Source organism: Oxyura jamaicensis, chromosome 20, assembly GCF_011077185.1.
Source record: "Oxyura jamaicensis isolate SHBP4307 breed ruddy duck chromosome 20, BPBGC_Ojam_1.0, whole genome shotgun sequence".
Classification (NCBI taxonomy): Eukaryota; Metazoa; Chordata; class Aves; order Anseriformes; family Anatidae; genus Oxyura; species Oxyura jamaicensis.
The window spans coordinates 11286301-11305616 of NC_048912.1; the positions used below are offsets into that span (position 1 = coordinate 11286301).

General features: G+C 43.7%; 1 protein-coding gene across 2 annotated transcripts in view; it reads left to right on the top strand.

Annotated features, from left to right (window-relative positions):
* The window catches only part of PHACTR3 (phosphatase and actin regulator 3), a 106512-nt gene that overhangs the window by 52105 nt on the left and 35091 nt on the right, over window positions 1-19316 (top strand). For both annotated transcript variants that reach the window (XM_035343647.1, XM_035343648.1), the window contains exons 2-7: window positions 3638-3799; window positions 4665-4742; window positions 8849-9031; window positions 13575-13778; window positions 17338-17599; window positions 18538-18785. In XM_035343647.1, the coding sequence (XP_035199538.1) occupies window positions 3638-3799; window positions 4665-4742; window positions 8849-9031; window positions 13575-13778; window positions 17338-17599; window positions 18538-18785 (1137 nt within the window). The remainder of the gene's footprint in view (window positions 1-3637; window positions 3800-4664; window positions 4743-8848; window positions 9032-13574; window positions 13779-17337; window positions 17600-18537; window positions 18786-19316) is intronic.

The window sequence follows — 19316 nt, forward strand, 5'->3', positions numbered from 1 at the left end:
GCGTGTGATAGATGAGGAGTTTGTTTTGGATGCAGAGCTCCAGCACAGGAGCCTTTGCCCTCTGCAGGGTACACCAGGGACTCAAACTAATTTCAATAGAAAAAGCCAACAAACGCCAGTCAGAGCTAATGCCCTGGCCCACCGGGGCTGAACTGCGTCCTTGGGGGACAGCGTGGGACCGACTGGTTTATCTCACCACTAAGGGCCAAGCCAAGCCTGGCCTCCCTGCGCTGGGCTGGTGTGCTGGGGGTTAAGCTCGTGCTGACTTGGCCCCGCGTAAGGACCGTCCCTCATCCTTACCCGTTACGCAGCTAGTTAAGCTGTTGCTCGTTTTTCCCTGCCTATTTGGAGAGTCCCGACTTGGCTCTTGGCTGTTTATATTTCACAGACATCCTCCATGTAATTGCACGGCCTGGCCCCAGGCTATCAGGCTCTGGGAGAAATAACCGCATTATTCCACAGAACAGTTAGCATAATTAAAATATCGACTGCAGATTAAAAAATGTGCTGAATACTTCACAGAGTGGTTGGAGGGTTGGCAAGTCTTGGCAGCTTGCTGGCTGCAGGAGCTGGCTGGTATTTAGATGCGCCTGCTCCTTCAGCATTCGCTGCTGTACGTGGGAACTGCTTTTTGTGCTGTCAACTCATCTCCCAAGCAGCCAACCCACACCCAAGAAGAAAGGAACTGACTAGAAACGAGGAGCTCCAAGGGCTTTCTTCTGATTCTTATTGCCAGTGAGACCATTTCCATGTTATTTATGACTTCAGGACATCTGTCTTACCGTGTCTCTGTCTATTTTTATTTGTGTCCATCTCTCCAAATGTACAGTGTAGGAACTGCATATGGTGAGAATGTACCAGGTGATAAAACCATTTGCTTAAGAACTGTCTGTACCATCTGAGAAAGCATTAATAAATTTTAAAAGCCAATGAAAACCTCCACCGGAACATTTGTTTTAGCTACTATCCTCTCTTTAGTGATTGATGTGCATTTCATCTGTGACCCGTCCAAGGTATAAATCTTTACATTTCCAGAGCCAAGATGGCAGAAGGGGATGGAAGACAGAAGGGGATGGAAGAAGCCCCATTTGCAAGGCTGGTGGAAAGTACAGAAGCATTGACTACTGCAGGGCATTTAGGAACTCTTAGTGCTTTTGCAGTATCTCCCCATTCTCTTTCCTAGGGGAATATGTGGGATAACAGACATAACAGACATAGCTAGGGACACGCAGGTTTGGGTTTGAATGGCTTCTTGGTTCCATCTAAATCCCCTCCTATCTGGCAAAAACGGTAAAGCGATCTCATGCTACATGTGGATAATGCCTAAAACACTTTGCAGACACCTACATCCTGAATGAAATGCAGCAGGACCAGCCACTTGCCAAGGTACTGCTCTAAGTCCGATCCTTCTGTAATCTTCACTTACATGCTTGAGAAATTCCAGCAACGAGAGGAAGCGCTCAAACAGCAGCGCAGCCTCACAGGCAGACAGGGATGGCGGAGCTCAGGCTGTCTGTCCTACACCACTGAAAAAAACTTCCAGGGCCAAGGCTCTGATTTACAGTCTGATCTACAGCTCTTTGGAGAGGAGCTAATTTTATGAACATTTCCATTCCCACTCGAGGGATGTCACAAGCAATGGCCAAATGTTATTTTCTGAGGCTTCTATTACAGCTTTAAAGCAATCATAATAGCAAATTAATAGCAGATCTTCTCTGCCATTTTCCATTCTCATTGCCATCTCCATAATCAAGAGCAGCTCTACTTCTTCAAAGCTTATTTCTGTGATACTTCTTAGTTTTGAATATGCAATTAGGGAAGAAGCATGATATCTTGGCACTCTGACTGTACTCTGTAGGCTACTGCCCTCCCCCTGTGCTAGGCTCTGTGCTAGTTTCTGTTCTCAACTTCTTAATATTGACCTCCAGACTGCTAACCATAAAGAGCACCTTGGGTAGACATGATTATTTCAGAAGCTGAAATAGATTTTTATGTACATTTAAAAGCTATTCTAAATTAAACCCAAGATAAACTCTATGAGTTTAGAGAATCTTTTGTCTCATTCAACTACGTTGAAAGAGAAATTCACCAGGCATGTACAGTGGGAGAGAAAAAAAAAAGTTTCAGCTTTTTCCCTGTTCTGGTAGTTCACATGGCCAGGTTTTCAGTTTGCCCCCACTGAATGATTCATCTCTCTTACCAGTATTTTCAAAATTAAATGGAAGAGGAGGAATGTGTTCATTCCCCTGCTGTGTTTAATAATCTCCCCCAAATTGTTTCCTGTTTACTTGGAAATCCCCACCTCCATGCTGTGATTTAAGCATTTTCGCCCTGTTAGCTTAAAAACAAAGCCTAGAAGATGCTGTATAGTTTTTATCTTCCAGTCATAAAGCAATTTATGATAAATGTTTCAGAGAGAAATTACATGGAAACGTGCACATGTCCATAGCTCCACACTGCTTATTTAGACTGATTGTAGGAAAAAATACAAATTGTCATTCAGTTTTTATTTGTGTCCTATGTCTGATCACTTAGCACAGCTGCTTTTACCAGTCACTGCACTGGTGCTCAAACACAAACCTCAGTACAGCCACCAGTAACACCACTGATGGAACTGGGCTTCCTTCTTTCGTGGTACTGGCCAGCACACAACTGTGAATAGTCAGTGTATATTGTTTCACACAGGATTTGTCTTTAAGCAAAGCTTTGAGTGTATTTTCAAGACAAAATATTAAAAATACCTAAATTGCTTTTCCAGCTGAAGTATTATCTGTGGATTCCTGTGGCTTGGCAGGACAAAAGGGAAAGAATTTTTCCCTTAGCTTCCTCAAGGAATAAATTTGCACAATAGTTGTAGGATTTTATTTACATAGCACATATCAAACAAACTGTTCTTATAGAACAGCATTAGCTCACACATGTCAGTGTGTTCTGTGCTAGCTTATGTGAAGAGAGTTCATTTAACAGGCAGAAATATCCTGTGACCTGAGAACAGAAATGGAAGCTGGGAATTCAGAGGGGACCTGAGCTTTCTCACACACTCTCAGCTTTTCATAAAGGTCTAAACTTTTCTAAATGAACATTACATTTATGTGATTAACTGGAGTTTGCGTGGGCCTAATTTGCAGATGTGTTAAATTTCTACTGCTCCTACTAAAGCTCTCGGGAGCACCCAGCTCTCCATGTTTCAAAAGGCTGTAATGTGCAGCTACACAGCTCTTGGGAGGGAGAGCAACACCGCTCCCTTGGTGAGTGCCAGCATGGTTAAAGTCAGGAAAGAGAAGGAATAAAGCACAGGGTGTACAAATTAAGCACACCTCCCTCTCTGTGGGCCTGAATAATAGCCTAGAGAGATCCCTGAGGGACAACAGCAGTGCAGATACTCATTTGGTATCCACAGGGGTGCTGTGCAAGGCTGCAGCCGGGAGGAAGCACCGGGCTGGCACAGCAAGGCTGAATGCCTCTGGCTGCCATCCCTCAGCCTGGCTGCTGGCTCCGGCAATACAGTGACAAAGTCTTACGGTGCTTACTTTGGTGACTAGACCGAATACGTGTTAGCTGAGGAGCCTCCATTCACCTGCCTTTTTGCTGAAGCAATCTGTCTAACTGCTGGCTTTCCTCTCTCTTCCCTTCTCAGATGAGATGGAGCAGTCCCCTGCAATGCGTTCTGACTACTTGGTCTCAGGGATTAGAACTCCGCCAGTGAGGAGAAACAGCAAGCTGGCAACACTGGGCAGGATCTTCAAACCATGGAAGTGGAGGAAAAAGAAGAATGAGAAACTAAAGCAGACCTCTGCAGGTACGATGAGAATGACAGTCTGAAGCTGCAGAAAGCAAAGCTTAGCTTGGGTGAAATTTCCTAACACAGGAAGCACTAATGATGACCTGACATAAACCTAAATCAGAAATTCCAGCATGTTGGAAATTCATGACATTTAAGGCTAGAAAAGCCCGTATAGGCTTACTTCCTATGTAACGCAATATAATACATCTAAAAGAAACGGTCAGAGTGAAGCACAAGCCTCAATACAGACTGCTTTTCATGGGCTGTCTCTTCTCCAAATAGGCTACATTTATGTCTGCAAGTGTCGTCATCCCTTTTATTTGGGGTGAAGATTATTTAGGTCACAATAACATTATGAAAAGTGACAGGAGGGAGCTACAGCATGTGAAGTTCCTTCCCTCAAGCAGCTGTCTCTGCAGCGGAGGAGCCCAGCACATAGCACTGTGCACTCTCACTGGTCTCCAGGGATGTCCCAGGAGATCAGTAAGGAGACAAACTCACGTGCTAAAATAGGGTGATGTGATTCCCTCCACTTGCCCAGCGCCCTGAGGACTGTCACGGTGAGGGCCACCACCTCCTGAGGCAGCTCTAACATCTTGCATCAAACAGCACGAAGGCCCTCATACCCGTCATTCTGCACTCAGCGTGATCAGGCAGCAGGTTAGATCATAAATTCAGCTCTGTATGTGGGTGTCTGAACTACTTTAACAAAAGAAAGGGTACAAAACAGGCTGACCAGTCCGTGCACCCCCAGAATTTCCTGCAGTTCTATCCAAGCACGCAGTAGTTAAGACCAGAGGGAATTTCCTTATTATAGCTCTCATTGAGATATACGAATATTCTGTTAACTGGTGCTGTGTCATGCTACTACTTCTTGCAGTGCTGGAGAAGAAGATGACAGCACGACAAGGTCGGGATGAACTCATTAAGAAAGGCCTTCTGGAGATGATGGAACAGGGTAAGGAAAAACTTTTCTTTTTAAATCAAATCTTTTTTGGTGCAATAGGAAAAGTCTTCAAAAGAAGAAAACTAACAATCAAATAAAAGGAAGATCTTAAATCCAAGCACGTTACAGAAAAACTGCCTAATATTGAATTCTTCTGATTCCTCTCTGCTGTAAGCAGTCCATACAGTTTAATTTTTGATGGTTTATCACCTTGAACGCAACTCCAGCTTCACTGGATTTTTACATGGTGTGAATGTGAGCTGTTACGTATGCAATTCCTCTAAACCTAGCTAAATCCGACCGCCAAGAAAGTCAGCTTAAATTGGTGTAAATATAAACTTAAACATACAGATGCATTCAGCAGGGAAGCTAACGTGTACAGCCTATGAATCCAAATCTCATTAAATGATACTAATCTGACGTTTACAGCTGTCTTTCCGGTAAAAAAGAAAAGTTTGCATCAAAGCACATTGCCATCCCCCGTGCTTTGCTTTGCATCCACGTGGAAAAGTGAAGCACTTGGTAGTGGCATTTTAAAGTTTTCCTGAGTACAAATCAGGTTCAGCAGAAGTCACTGAATGAAAGATGATGACGTGTCAGATACACACACAAAGGTCTGTGGTTCTGTATAGCCCTGCTCCAGAGCCCTGGCAGATGCTCAAGGGACACAGAGATCTGAGTGACTATTCTGCCAGATCAAGCGAGCTCCCAACGTTATGGACAGCATCCCAATTGCCACTTCCACCTAAACAGAGATTAAACAAATCCCTCTTCACTTTGAAACCTCTACAGCAGAAAGCACTGTCGTGAAGACTGGCCTTTTAAGTTTGACCAATCTGGTAGATAGAAATGATGTTCTTTGAAACTAATAATTGGGTTTCTTTGTATAAAATGAACGCTGTGCCTATAAATAGGCTGTGGGACAATACTCAGTGATGCTAGGCTGGAGTGGAACTGTACAACTGAAGAATCAGAAAAAGAGCATTTTAAACAGCATTTTTTTTCATTGCGGTAATGCACTTATTTTATTAGATATATTTTAATATGAGTTTTATGTTCAAGTTACAAAATCTATCAAACCATCAGCTTATTCTAAACTGGAAGGTTTTAGAAGGCTCATTTTTAATTCCTGTCCATTGAGCTCTTTCTGTCTCTCATTCTAGACAATTAATTGTCCTGTCAGCGCATCAGCACTACCCACTAGAAAAATACACCCTGTGTCTGCTAAGGGCATGGAAGTTTTCCCCATAATCTATGGATTTGAAAGCATGGTTATCTGAGCATTACGAAACAGCAGTAAAATAAAACTTCTATAGAGCACGTTAAACTGTGATAATAATAGTGAGCTGATAAACCTTTTGTGTGCATAAAGAACCGGCGGGGACGAGCACAGAGGATGCTAAGTTGCAAGATCTTTTAAACAAAATAAAAATAGTTAAAATGAAAGGAATGATGACAAGCTGCGCTTTCACAAAGGCCGCTGCAAAGAGACTCTCCAGGTTCCTCTGCCTACCTGTCTCCAGTGAAGCCGCACAGAGCTCCTGTGAACATCCCACCAACTTACAGTACCACCCCGTGCCCAGAAAGGAAAGCATGGCTGACAGTCAGTTGAAGGACACTGCAGCTCCCTGCAAGTTATTTTTCTTCACATGGAGTGTTGTGAATCTCCAGGGTTATTTTATTGTATTATCAGTAGAAGCAGCTTATTAACTGGTATCAAAAATTGACCCAAATAATTCTCAGTAAATGATTAGTGCCCTACTTGGACGGAGCTGAAGTGGCAGCAGTTTCACAGCTAAGTCCTCATTTATGCAGTAAGTTGCAGCTGTCAAAGCAGCAATACTATGCTAAAAAGACTACAGTAAATCCCTAAATCCCTCTATTTCATCAGGCTCTACTCCACTTCCAGAGCCCTGGCTCCTGCTCCCTTTCATTAACAGTCCAAACCGGGACAAAGCTCTAGCCTGAGAAACACGCAGACCTGCTGCATGCGTTCACAACAGCCGTGTCCCGGTCCAGCTTCGCAGCACAAGTTCTGTCGAGCAGCATTTTGAGCTGGGCTACATGGCTCAGAGCAAACCATGAAGCTCGCACAGAATCTGCCTCAATCTGTGAGCAGCCCAGGGTGAAATTGCACCATCCGTGCTTCGGTGATGAGTCATCCTAACAGGTTGTGTCACCCTTTCTCCTCACACAACCCCAAAACACAGCTGCCCAGACACACTGCGCAGACCAAGGTACGCAGCCGGGCCCCTTCTGCCCCCCTCTCTGCTCACACAAACACCGAGCTGCCCCTTCGAATCTCCTGGATGTGAAATATGGCTTCACTTGGTCACAGGCTGCAGGGAGATTCACTCCCAGATAAATCCCAACACTGCTTCTTCCGATTACTTTGCAATTCCCAGGACTATCTGCTGCTTTCCTTACCAGGGGATCTGAGGTTTGTGCTTTCTCCCACTCCCAGACTCTCTGTAAAATCAAGCTAGGAACCACTGCCAATCAAAGCAGCAGGTCCACTTTGATTTAAGCACAAGTTGCTTCCTTTTGACCGAGACCATCACTGCTGCGAGCCTCAGACGTCCCTCAGCAGAGGGCTGTCTTCTGCTTGTCATTACTTCAATTAGTCACTGCACTTCCACGGCCGGGATCCGAAGGAGCTCGTCTCTGCAGCTCTATTGTGGCACAGCTGTCAGCAGCTTGCCTGTCTGAAGGATGTGAGGAACGTGCAAAGTGGAGTTACCTTGAATACTCTTAGGGAGCTTCCCCCAACATTCCTCCCCATTGTGAGCACAAAACCGCTCAGATGTAGCTGTGCACCGAGAGGTAAGGACTGCCTGTCAAGTAACGCAGGCGGCTGTTAATACACCGGTGATTATGTATAGGCTGCCTTCACAACGAGCTGAAATGTAGGCAATGAACTTTTTCCCCCTCCCCTTCCCTGTATCATAGCAACTGTGCTACTGCAGGGGCTATTTTAAGAACAGTAACTTTTCACCAAACGTGATTATGAGGCAGACTGAGTGAGCTCAGCGTACAAAAATACTGCAACCCTTCCGCAGCATCTCTGGGCCAAAACCCGATACCCTTTCCCCAAAAGGGCAATAAATTACTCCGCAGATTGTCCAAATAGTATTAAAAAGGGATAGCTACAAGTGCTAGCTGTTTTAAATCAATGTTCAAGAAACTTGTCATGATATCATTGCAAGAAAACACAGCCCTGTCACAAGCTTCCAGAAAAGAGTGTCGAGGGCTGAGAAACACAGGGGAGGAGGTCAGGGTGGACAGCAGACGTGGCCATCAGCATGGAGCACTGGCTGCAGGGTGAAGTAATTGCTTTGATTTGCCACGGTGGTGTTGATCTTGTAAATTCTGAGAGAGTCGTGCAGTAAAAGGCTAGTTTGTATTCTGAGGAATCTTGCCTGAATAGGAGAATGCTAGAAAAGCTTCAGTCATCAGGATGCGTACAGCTGCAGGGATCACTGGCACAAAAATCCTTCAGAGTAAGCAAAGGGAGCAGTTTCTAGGTCTGCATGAGGAGGGATTTGAATTTCTGATCAGCTCAATCACACAAGACACGCTTTCTAAAGCTCAGTAACTAATGCTGTGCTCAAACCTACACTTCGGTAGGGAATACTAGCAGCCTTGTCCTCTGCGAGGTTCCGGGATTACTGCCGGGGCAGCTGGATGGCAGCGTGCTGTGTATGGAGCCTGACACGACACGGACATGTCAGAGCAACCTGTGCCCGTGCTACACGGGAGCTCTGCTCACGAAAGGAACTGCCTCCTCTCCTGCACGCCAGGTGCTTCCAGAGCACAGTGGCCTTCTTGTACATGCACAATGGCCATTTGCCTGGGCTGCTGGGTGCCCACAGAAAAAGATGCCGTGTCTAGAAAACAGGGTGTATATTAGTGTCCAGATGGGCTGGTGTCCATGGGTTTACATTGCAGATGTTCAGCACTTTCAGAAATCAGGTGCTGCTGTATGACACACCTCAGTCTCCTAACCACTTACTGAAACTACTTGCAGCTTTGAGACTCACTCTCCCAGTGAGGATAGCAGGGGGGTTCCGCTTTCACTGCTCGTGGTTTAGTTAAGATTAAATGATTTGGTGTTGTAGATACTGAAGGCAAAGCCTGCACTGGTGATGATGCCATGAGAGCAACGCAGAGTGACCCTCCAGCTCCTGTGTGCCAGGCACTTGACTCTGAAGAGATGCAGCAAGAGAGTACAACAGCAGCCACAACAAATGTGACCTCCCTTGGTGAGGAGCTGCATTTGGATGAGCTGAAAGAAGATGCAGGTATTGGATAAAGATGTTTTAAAAAATAATAAAATGTTAAAAGATATATTTATGCTGAGCCGCTGCATGAGCAATCATATACACCAGTGGTAGAGAGTCTGAGCACCTTGTTCTGCTCAGCTTCCCCATGCCAGGTTAGCAAGCATTATTTTATAAGTCATTTTTTGAGACTGCTACCAAACTGAGGGACCACACAAAGCTTGGCATAATGGGATTAGTTGGATTATGTGACAATCCAATCTTGGCATGATGCCCCTTTGGTATTAGCAGTGACTGCTGTGAAGATGAAACAAGCTTCTCTCAAAAACATTTCTCAAACTTCTGTGCCAAGGCTGAAGTTGCCTGTCCTGGCTCAAGGAGCAACATCCATGCACAACTTACAATATCCATTACCCTGCAAATACAAGTGCAGTTCAATGTCACGAGTACAAATAAACTACACCAAGCTCCTTTCGTGCAAAGTTCATCTGTGAAGCAGCTCAATGGGACCAGGGCAGCCAGGGACAGCCCAGCAGCAGGAGGGTTTCTGTGTGCTTCCTGACAACCAAGAAATGCGTAGATCCAAAGATAACACTTGATCCCAGGCTGTGAGGAGTGCCATGCAGTGCTTGCTGATCTTCCTGCCCATCCACTCTGGTCAATCTTTACGCCTTCCCCAACTGGCTTTTGTTTTCCATCCTACGTGCGCATGCCCCATGCTCTTTAGGGTCCTATCCCCCAGCCACGTCCTCCAAGTCCCCCCCCCACCCCCCCCACCTGCTGGGTCTCGCAGAGTGATGCTGCCCTCACACTGCTTCAGCAGCTCAGAATGGAAGTCATCCTCTAAAGGGTTTTCATTTTCTTTGCTTTAGCCTTTCCCATTTCTTTCTCCAGTCCTTTCCATCGCCATGACTCACGCAATTTTGTTCATTTTTGCTGTTTTGCTTTTATGTAATATTGCTTTTCTGGCCCATTTCTAGCCCCACTCCACTCTACTCTTAATAGATTTGACAACAGAAATGCTCCTGTCTCCCAGAAGGTACTCCCCATTCTCATGTTTGTTCATCACAAAGATTTTTTATAAGCGTAGCAACTCCTTTCCATCACCTTTGTTTCAGCTATCTGTTAGCACATTGAGAAGTATCCCAAAGCACTATATGTGGGCTTCTAGAGATTTATCCTCTCTTGTGTCTTAAAATAGAGGAAAAATAGAGAACTGGACATACACAGCTTCTATTAATACATGCCCTTAATGATGTTTCCTTTCTATTCAATCTCTATGGAGTGTTTGTTTTTGTATCACTCTAAAAATTCACTGGGGTAAAACCCACTCAATCTTCCTTTTCCTGTTCAGTGTTTTAGAACAAGCAGATCAAGATCTTGACCAGAATACCTCAGGCACTGCTATTACTAGCAGCAATACTCTCTCCTAGAGTGTTTCATTGAGCAAATTGCTCTCTGAAGTTCTAGTTATCGTTGGGACAGACTATCTGGGAAATATGGCACTAAAATGCATATATTTAACATTATGGCTCTCTAAAACCTAGTACTATAACTTAAAATACACCTTCCACTGCATTCAAAATCATGTATCGAGGCTTTCCAAATCATCCCTATTTCTTACATTTCTCTCTAATGCTAGTTCTTTTTATTGTCTCCCTGGCATAACCTTTCCTTCCTCCTGCATTTCTTTTCCTCCCTCAGAGGTATCATTTCCTAGCTTCCAGCAAAAGCAGCAGGATTACATTCTCCTGTCTCCCTGGTCTGTGACTACTCCTGCTTGTTGGAAGTCCTCCTTCAACAGTGGCCTCTGGGTTTTAAAATAATTTCTGTACTAATTTAATCCCTCTGTCCACCCTAGCATTTCTGTCTAATGATTTTACCTTATGGAGCTCATTGGGTGAGAAGGGTCTTCAAAACTGTTGGAGTATATTGTGAAGTTTATCATAATGCAGAGCTTATTACAACACCTGTGTCCTCGAGCTCAGCCTAGGTCTCCAATGCAGTAGGTGTCTTTCTACAAGTTTCTATGAACATTTGACCAGCTAGAAACAAAAGGAAGATATTTGCTTCATACCCAATATGCTGTACTTCATCCTGATGATGTGGCATGAAGGTCAGGAGGGAAAGAGGAGGGAACAAAAAGGATTGTTTGTAGAGCTCACATTTCATTAACGCAGAAGAAGAACAGCCTAGGCAAACCAGGGCAGTGCTCCCCACCCGACCCAGCCAGCAGGCGTGGGGACAGTCCCAAGGGGACAGATCCTACCTACCAGTGAGGCAGCGCTTTGACAAGTGCATCTGTACGAATAATTAGCTACTCTGCCAAGGAGTCTAGTGCTGAGCCCTTGGAATATGTTCAGCAGGATAACATTCCCTCTCCAGTACGAACTCTGTTAATAGGTTTGTGTACTCAGGACTCAGGTCTGCCTCAGACTCTGAGTCAAACGCGCTGTTATTACCAAAAACAACCATGGGAAAAAAATAGAAGCAAACTGTTCTTTGCTGGGACTGTAATATGGATTTTTTTTTTAGACAACAGCACACAATGGCTGTTTCTGTGATAGCGCTCTCTGAACAGGATGCAGTTCCGAAACAAAAAGATGTTTGCCAGAGGCCAAGCGTGGTTCAGATTCGCCTTCTCTACAGGCAAGGACCGCTACGGCTGCTCCTCCGCCTCGGTGCTGCACGGCCCCTCGTGGCACAGGCAGGCCTCCTGATGGCAGTGAAATTACTGCCAGCAGAAAGGATCGCTCAGCTCAGGGGAAAACATCCAAATATGACTAATTTTCCTGTCACACTACTAACATCTACTGGAGCTCTTGATCTCTCTATAATGTAACCTATTAGTGACTTAATTTTTCGCTTCTCCTATTCCACATTTTCTCTTCTATGCAGCAGGAACAAAACCACAAATTGATGTCAGACTAGAACAAAGCATTTCCCTAGAAATGTATATTTTAAAGAAAATTATTTCCTTTAATAATTTAGGCAACTATCACATAAGACTTTCCTATCAAGCCAAGTTTTACAAGAATCCCTCTAATGATGTATATTTATTCCACTTTCCTGTCTTTCCTGAATGACAAATACTCATTCCTCCACTTCTAGGCACACTCATTAATCTGTTTGTCAACAAATTAAATGCTATTATCTTGCCAATGCTATTGTTTCCAACTGTCTAAATGCTCTGGTGCCTCCCCATGCACTCTGAACACAAGGATGCTGAGAGAGAGAGCTTGTATTCCAAACAAGACATAAAACTGAGCCAAGAAAAGGTTTGTGATGAGGCAGCTGTGGGTACACACTTCTGTGAGATGTTAGGAGATGCTCTGGAATGGTTTGGAGGGAAACATACTTTGCTTTGACAGTCCAGGCTGCTAAAGGGAGCGGGATTTACCATTTCTCCAGCCCAAACCGTTTGGACACATGTCCTGCTGAGGGGAGATTTAAACGTGGATCTCCCCATTTGGAGAAGGGCCCCTGGTCGTTGGATGTGCTGTCTGGAGAGGTCCTGCCCAAGTCGCTCAAGCCTGTCTGTGGCTCCCACATATACCAAGGCAAATAATCGTGTGATCTTTGTACACACATGCACAGAGTGTGAAAGTCAAACTGTGAGGCACTGGGCAACTTTAAGCACTGCCAGAGTCAGCTGGTACCTGAGCAGGATTCAAAGACGTTAACACTGGACTTCACTGAAATTCCACACATGCCCTGCTTCAGCTGCTTGCCTTTCTGGATCTGTTCCCCTGTGCCCTCATCACAGCCAGCCCCATTTGACAAACTACTCGGTGATTCAGCCTGCACTAACTTTAAGAGCTAAGTGCTTTTGCCATCTTTCAGGAGACAATCTTGAAATGAGCACTGCTTCACCATCTCAAATTAAGGCTTTGGTGATTGAATTTTTCCTTAAGTACTTCATCCATTCTCTATTCCGTGCTAGTTGCTGAGATCCACTGGTAAATCTTTTCATGACAGACTTTTCCTGGTTATCAGCTTTAGCCTCAGGAAAGGCTCAGCAGTTCTGGAGTCAGGTGCAGTAGGATGCAAGTTGAAGTCGTATATTAAATAAGATAAAAACTAAATTGTGAAAATAAATGTGTACAGCAATTGGAAAACCAGCTTTCATGTAATGTTATAGGGTTGACAGTCTTTGCCCTATGGCTGTATGTTCCTGGCACTCACTCAGTAACACTGTGCTATTGCAGCTACACCACTGTAAGAAAATTCACTGCAGTTCTCAAACGTTGCTTTCCCTTGCTGTCCCCGTTATTAAAAAGAGAAAAGGAAAAAAGGCTTAAGGGAAGGTATGGAAAGTAAGAGAGGCTCACCTGTTTTCTCAGGAACATCAAAACTACCATTTCTTCAATATTCTCAAACATTTTATTCTTTACCTGCTTTGGCTAGTTGGCTATTTCACACAATAATTATTTCCAGTAAGGTAAATAAGTGCTTCTAGCTGTGTACCATATGTTCTGTTTTTCTGAATGTTGCTGGCATTGTCTCCTGGCCTATCAGTGTTATTAACTTCCCTTTCCATTAATTTTATTCATCTTCTTGCTAGCCAAGAAACCTTCAGCACCCATGGAAGAATTAGAAGATGCCAGTCTGCCAGCATCTGAAGACAGTCCACAAGCCTTACTCATTTCTGAATCCACAGACTCTCCCCAGAAGGGGCCAGAAAGAAACCCAGCACAGCTTCCCAGCCCTCCATTGCTCCCAGCTCCACCGCCTAAGGCGATCTCCAAAATCACCAAGAGCGTAACAGGTCAGTCATCACCAGTCAGGAAAGACTTCCCCACCCCTTATGCATTGTTCACCTACACAGCACGGTATTCTCTATTTTTTTCTTAGATCCTTTTGCAAGCCTGTTGTTGCCTACTGTGAATCAGGCTGGTTGTGGTTGTAGTGAACGATAATGAATTTCACGAACTGAGCGGTTTGGTTGCCTGATAACAACGCGCTGATCTTTGTACTTCAAACATACATACGTATTTGGATATCCCCGAGGATTATGTAGCTTGAGTCTATTGCACTAAACACATGTAAAACAAATCAAACCAACCGCAAACATCTGCTGAATCAGATGCTCATATCGATATGCCATAAAACACAAGGCGATTTAAATGTTCTCATTACCTAGAATCCCGCTGGGTAACAGTACAACAGCCACAAGCCAGTTCAACTCCACAGGCTCTGTAGAGGTTTCTGTCTGCAGGTTCTGCTCTCTAGGGTCGGCCTACACTGAAGCAATGAAATCTGGTCTAATTACACAGAATGCACATAGCTGATACACTGATACACCTGGCTCCCACAAAGCAATCCTCCATGCCAGCCTTCATTGAAGGTTTCAACAGCAATTCCTCCGGGCCTGATTTTCTAACGTATTGCCAATGTTACTACATTTTCCAACATTCTGGCACTATAGAAAGGGTGTTAAATTAATATGATTTTAGTTCGTTCCAATTTTAGGGCCCCTGCATATGGTAAAAGCAGTTAACAGGGTCTTACCACAAATTAGAATGAAGTCTTGACATCTAAATGCCAAACCTGTTGGGTATTCAGACTTTTAAATGACAGCCATTACCTCAGCCCTGATTTGCATCCCACTGGCACAAATAACAGGGTTTTCAAAGTCATCAGGAAACAAATTATCAGAGGGACACTGATGTGACCACTGGAATACATAAAAAATATTGGGGCTTTCAGTCTTTTTAAGGAACAAGTATTTGTTTCCTATGGAAAACATCCTTATTTTGACTGTGTTTAGAAGCCATAAGAGCTTAAGCGGGACCTGGATTCAAGACGGTATCATACCAGGGCTTCCTGGGAGCCATTGTTCGGATTGCCTCACCATTCTCTGCTCTGAGCCAGGCTCTCTCTTGCCTCTTCCATCTTGCAGTGTGAACAAGCACCACCAGGACACCCCTTTACCACTTTTCAGCCGATGAGAGAGCCATGCTCTGCTTGAGATTCAGGCCATTCAGAAAGACTAACCTGTAGAGGGTAACAAGATTACAGAACCACCAGGCACTTTACAGTACCTAAGCACTTCCTCTACCATCCAGGATATTCTGCGTTTTGGTATTTCATCCTCATCTAAATTTTCCACAAAGAACAACTCTGTTTTCTCAATGACTCCAGTAACTACAGACCTTTATTCAGTAGTAATTATATGTTTATTTATTTTTGTTTGGATGTGGAGGCAGTGGTAAGTTAAAACTAAACCAATACTGTCAGTGAGTGAAAGGGGATACAAATGTATGGGGAGCGAGAAACAAAGAGCCATTATAAAAAGAACAGCAAGACAAAGAGGTTGAAAAGCTCTTCTGTGTTTGGGTTTTTTCCCCCTTAACAATGCTAGAGATGCTGTTAGCAGAGGAGTGAGGAATAAGCCAAGCACCAGTTAATCACAGAGAGAGGGGGAACAGGGCAAGGTGCCAAGACATCACTTTGCAAGATTATTCACTGAACAGCTGTTATTAGGATGAATAAGGTGTGATTTAGGGAAACTCTCAATATTGGCCCAAGCTGCAATGAGGACAAAATTGGCCTTTGGCCCATTCCAGGAAAAAGCGAATACAAAGATAAAGTCTCCTCCCTTCCTGCTTTGGGGCTGAGCTGAACCCAGGGTTCTTGCTCTGAGAAAACACTGCAACCCTCTCCCACTGTGCAGAGGGAGAAAGTGATTTAAGAGGTGCTCTTTCATCCCCTCAGGCCACAATTTAAAAGACAACGATTGATCATAGATGTCTTCTATGTGTTTCTACAGTAGCACATAACCAAACCTCCCTTGTATGCTGAGAAAACATCTTTTCTTAGCACAGGTTGGCTGTCTCCCAGCCATAGAAGCTACCCTGATCACCTCCGGGCTGGGAAGGTGTTTCACAGCCAAAGCATGGCACACTGGGCACCTAGACACATGGAGAAATGCTCCGGTGCTTTCAGACATTTTCAGATTTTAAACAGGGTAACTTTTGGACCAGCTTGATCCCTGCCTGCCTACTAGATGCATAAAAAGAGGGATTAAACTCTGGCCATTGATCTGGGTTGGATGAAGAGAAATGTGCAAAAATGCCTTCCAAAAACTAAAAATTCATGAGTTAGACCTCTCTTAGAAAAAGCAAGGTGATTATACCATAGGTGCAAAATTCCCTGCTGAAGGATGCTCTCCTCTCTACCCCACAAATGTGAAAAAGAGATCAGTGTTGCTACTCTCAAATTTCTGATGTTTGAACCTGGTTGTGGCTACAGGAGCTCTCCTCCCACTTGTGCTTTTGCTATTGCCCTCAATAAATTCTGCTCTCCATTCTCAAAGGGAAAATAGTAAACGTGTTCTGTGAAAACAAGTTTGTACAAGAGCTGTACAGGCTCTATCAGTTTAAATCCCTATTTACAACACTAGGTGGCAACAAGATAAAAGAAATACCCTCTTCTGTGACGACATCACATTGCCTATCTACACCCAGACTCAAGTGTTGCAATAAACAGCACCATGCGCCAGAAGGTTGGGCCTGGGTTATATGGAAAATGGAGAAAAAACTGTAGAACAGAAATACTAATTGGCATCTTTTCAGGCCAAATGTTCAGGTATCTTAAGATAGGAAAATTATCAAACTTACAATGAGAGAAATGTCCACTTTGGACTCAGATGCTAGAGAAATGTACAAAACAAAGTCTAATTTCCAATAAAATGCTTATGCAGCATAAAAACCTGAATCTAGATCGTAAAAATTATATATTATCTGGCTCTACCCTTTGTTTTCTCTTCTTAGCACTCAGTACGCCATCTATCATTTGGATTTCATTTGGCAAGTTTGTTAGGCGAACATTATACTATAATAATTTTGGCATTTCCTCAACTGGCATACGAAAGACAAAGGTCTAAGCTGCACAGTGATCACAGAGGAGCAGATAATAGACAGTGGTACATTTTGTCCTGACTGAAAACCACAGTGCATAAATTTTAATACCGTCTGCCAGAGGCCAGCAGAGAAAGTGCTAGATTGGGAAGCTGCCGCAGCACAGGCTGTTGGCAGTTAGGAGGAACAGCACTGATGATCAAGAATGCAATGATGGGCTGGAAAACAGGAGAATCTGTGTGGGGAATGAGAAAAGCATCTATTTTTCTAGATCAAAGATCTAGATCTGTGCAGCATGAACCTTTTGAATTCAGATGGTTAATCAGCTTAGCCAGTTACCTCTTAGCAAGAAGAAAACATCACCATTTTCTTCTGTTCAACAGAAGAATTAATTTCAGTGCCAGCTCTGTGCGCCAAAACACAAGCAGCATTGCATGACCTCTTACCCTCGTGTTTTGACAGCAGGAAGCGACACGGATGACCCAGCCATGAAATCTCCTCCTTCCACTATCCTGAAGAATTACGTAATTGTCGGTTCCTCCCAAATCTCAGGACAAGCTGCTCTCTTCCATCCCTCTGGCCAGAAAAGCTCTGATCCCCACGTCAGAGGACAGGTAACAACGCCGACCGGCTCCCCTCATCTGGCTGCCGTCCACCTGCCTTTACCTCCCAGCAGAGTCATTGAAGAACTGCACAGGGCTCTGGCCACCAAACACCGGCAGGACAGGTACCTGCAGCCTCTTGGCTATATGGGTGCATGGGGAGAGTCATTCCACTAAATCATTTTTCTTGGTAAATGTCCTTCCCCTGTTATTGGCATTTTATCCTACGGCTTGAGCCTGTTTTCTTCTTGATCTCATTACTTTGAACATCTATCCCTGGTTAAAGGGCTTGATTTGGCAGTTAGTTTAAAGTATGTTCTTCCTTTATAAAGAGCCTACTGTGACATGGAAGGTGCTTTTCAACAGGTAGAATCATCTGATAATCCTTGACCTACTGCAAAGAAACTCTAAACTCTCCCCAACAGATAACAAGTTAGATAGCTAAGGCAAAGAGTGCTGTAAATATGAGTAGGTGAGACATGCTATTTCACTATGTCTCTTGGCTTATACGTGAGCATACATGCTATGCATTTCCTAATACAAATGCTTGTACGGGAGTATGTCGGGTGTTTTATCTGTTTTTTGTTATAAACCCTCCTCTGTATTAGAGAAGGACAGAGATAACCTTTTCCAACAGAGCTTTGGAGCTAAGTTGGTAACATTTCTCAGCACCATAGCAGCTATTGTCATGGGGAACAGATTCATACAATACCATTTCTAGGTCATGTTAAACCTTTGCCATGATCATAAAGTATCAGAATGGTAATATTTTATGCTTTTTTTTTTTTTTTTATCAGTACAGTATAGCACATTTTTATATAGCAAAATAATATATTAGTCTTTACCTTTCTGTACTTTATTTTTACGATAAAGATAGGAAAGTAGATCCATAATAGACATTGTCAACAAATTCTTGAGGATGCTATTCCTTGTTGTCCCATGCTGAACTCTCTGCTTTGGCCTTAACGAGCTACAGGCCATTCTGGTCATTCTCCTATAAGTTCCTACTGTGGCAATAAACCAGTCTTTTGTAAAAACTGGGCTCTGCACCTTCCACCCACAGCTTCCATGGAAGAGAAAGCAAAGGCTCTCCAAAAAAAAGAGTGGATGTCCGTCCATCCCGAACGTCTAGCATGGAGCGCAACAAAGAAAAGGAGAACTCACTGGGTTACAGCAGTGACTCAGAAAATAAGCGGAACTCAGTTAAAGAGTCTGATGAGAACAAAGAAAACATGATCATGAACTCAGAGCTCAAGGAAGACTCTGTTTTTTATCAGGATGAAGAAGTCTTGAATGACTCCATTATTTCTGGTAAGGAAAGTCACTTATATTATAAAGATACACCACTGTAGCCTAACGAATGCTCTAAACATGGGAGCACAGAACAGAAAATATTGAGCAGTGTGCATTCCTCAGTTGTCACATCAACTTTTCTAAGGAATCTTGGTGAAGATCTGAAGTTATGTTTACATCATAGTGACTGTGATCATGCCTGTTTTGGTAGGTACTGCATAATAAGAGGACACAGAGTGATGCTGATAAGTCAATGTATCTGTATGCTTTACCCTTTTGGTGACTTCTGTACCTTTTGTACTGCTACGTAACAGCAGCAGTTGCAGACATCCCCTGAAATCTGCCCTTTGAAATAGTGACTACACCACATGAAACAAAACCAAATCAGACCAAACAGAAAACTTCTTCCTCATAACTATATCATTCAATTTAAGAAAACATAATGTGTATAGCTATCCATACTGTTGTGTTTGGTATTATGAAAAGGCTAAATCAGCTTTCTAGTCAGTAGCAACTCTGATCATTAACTTGTTTCAGTAGAAGCTTATC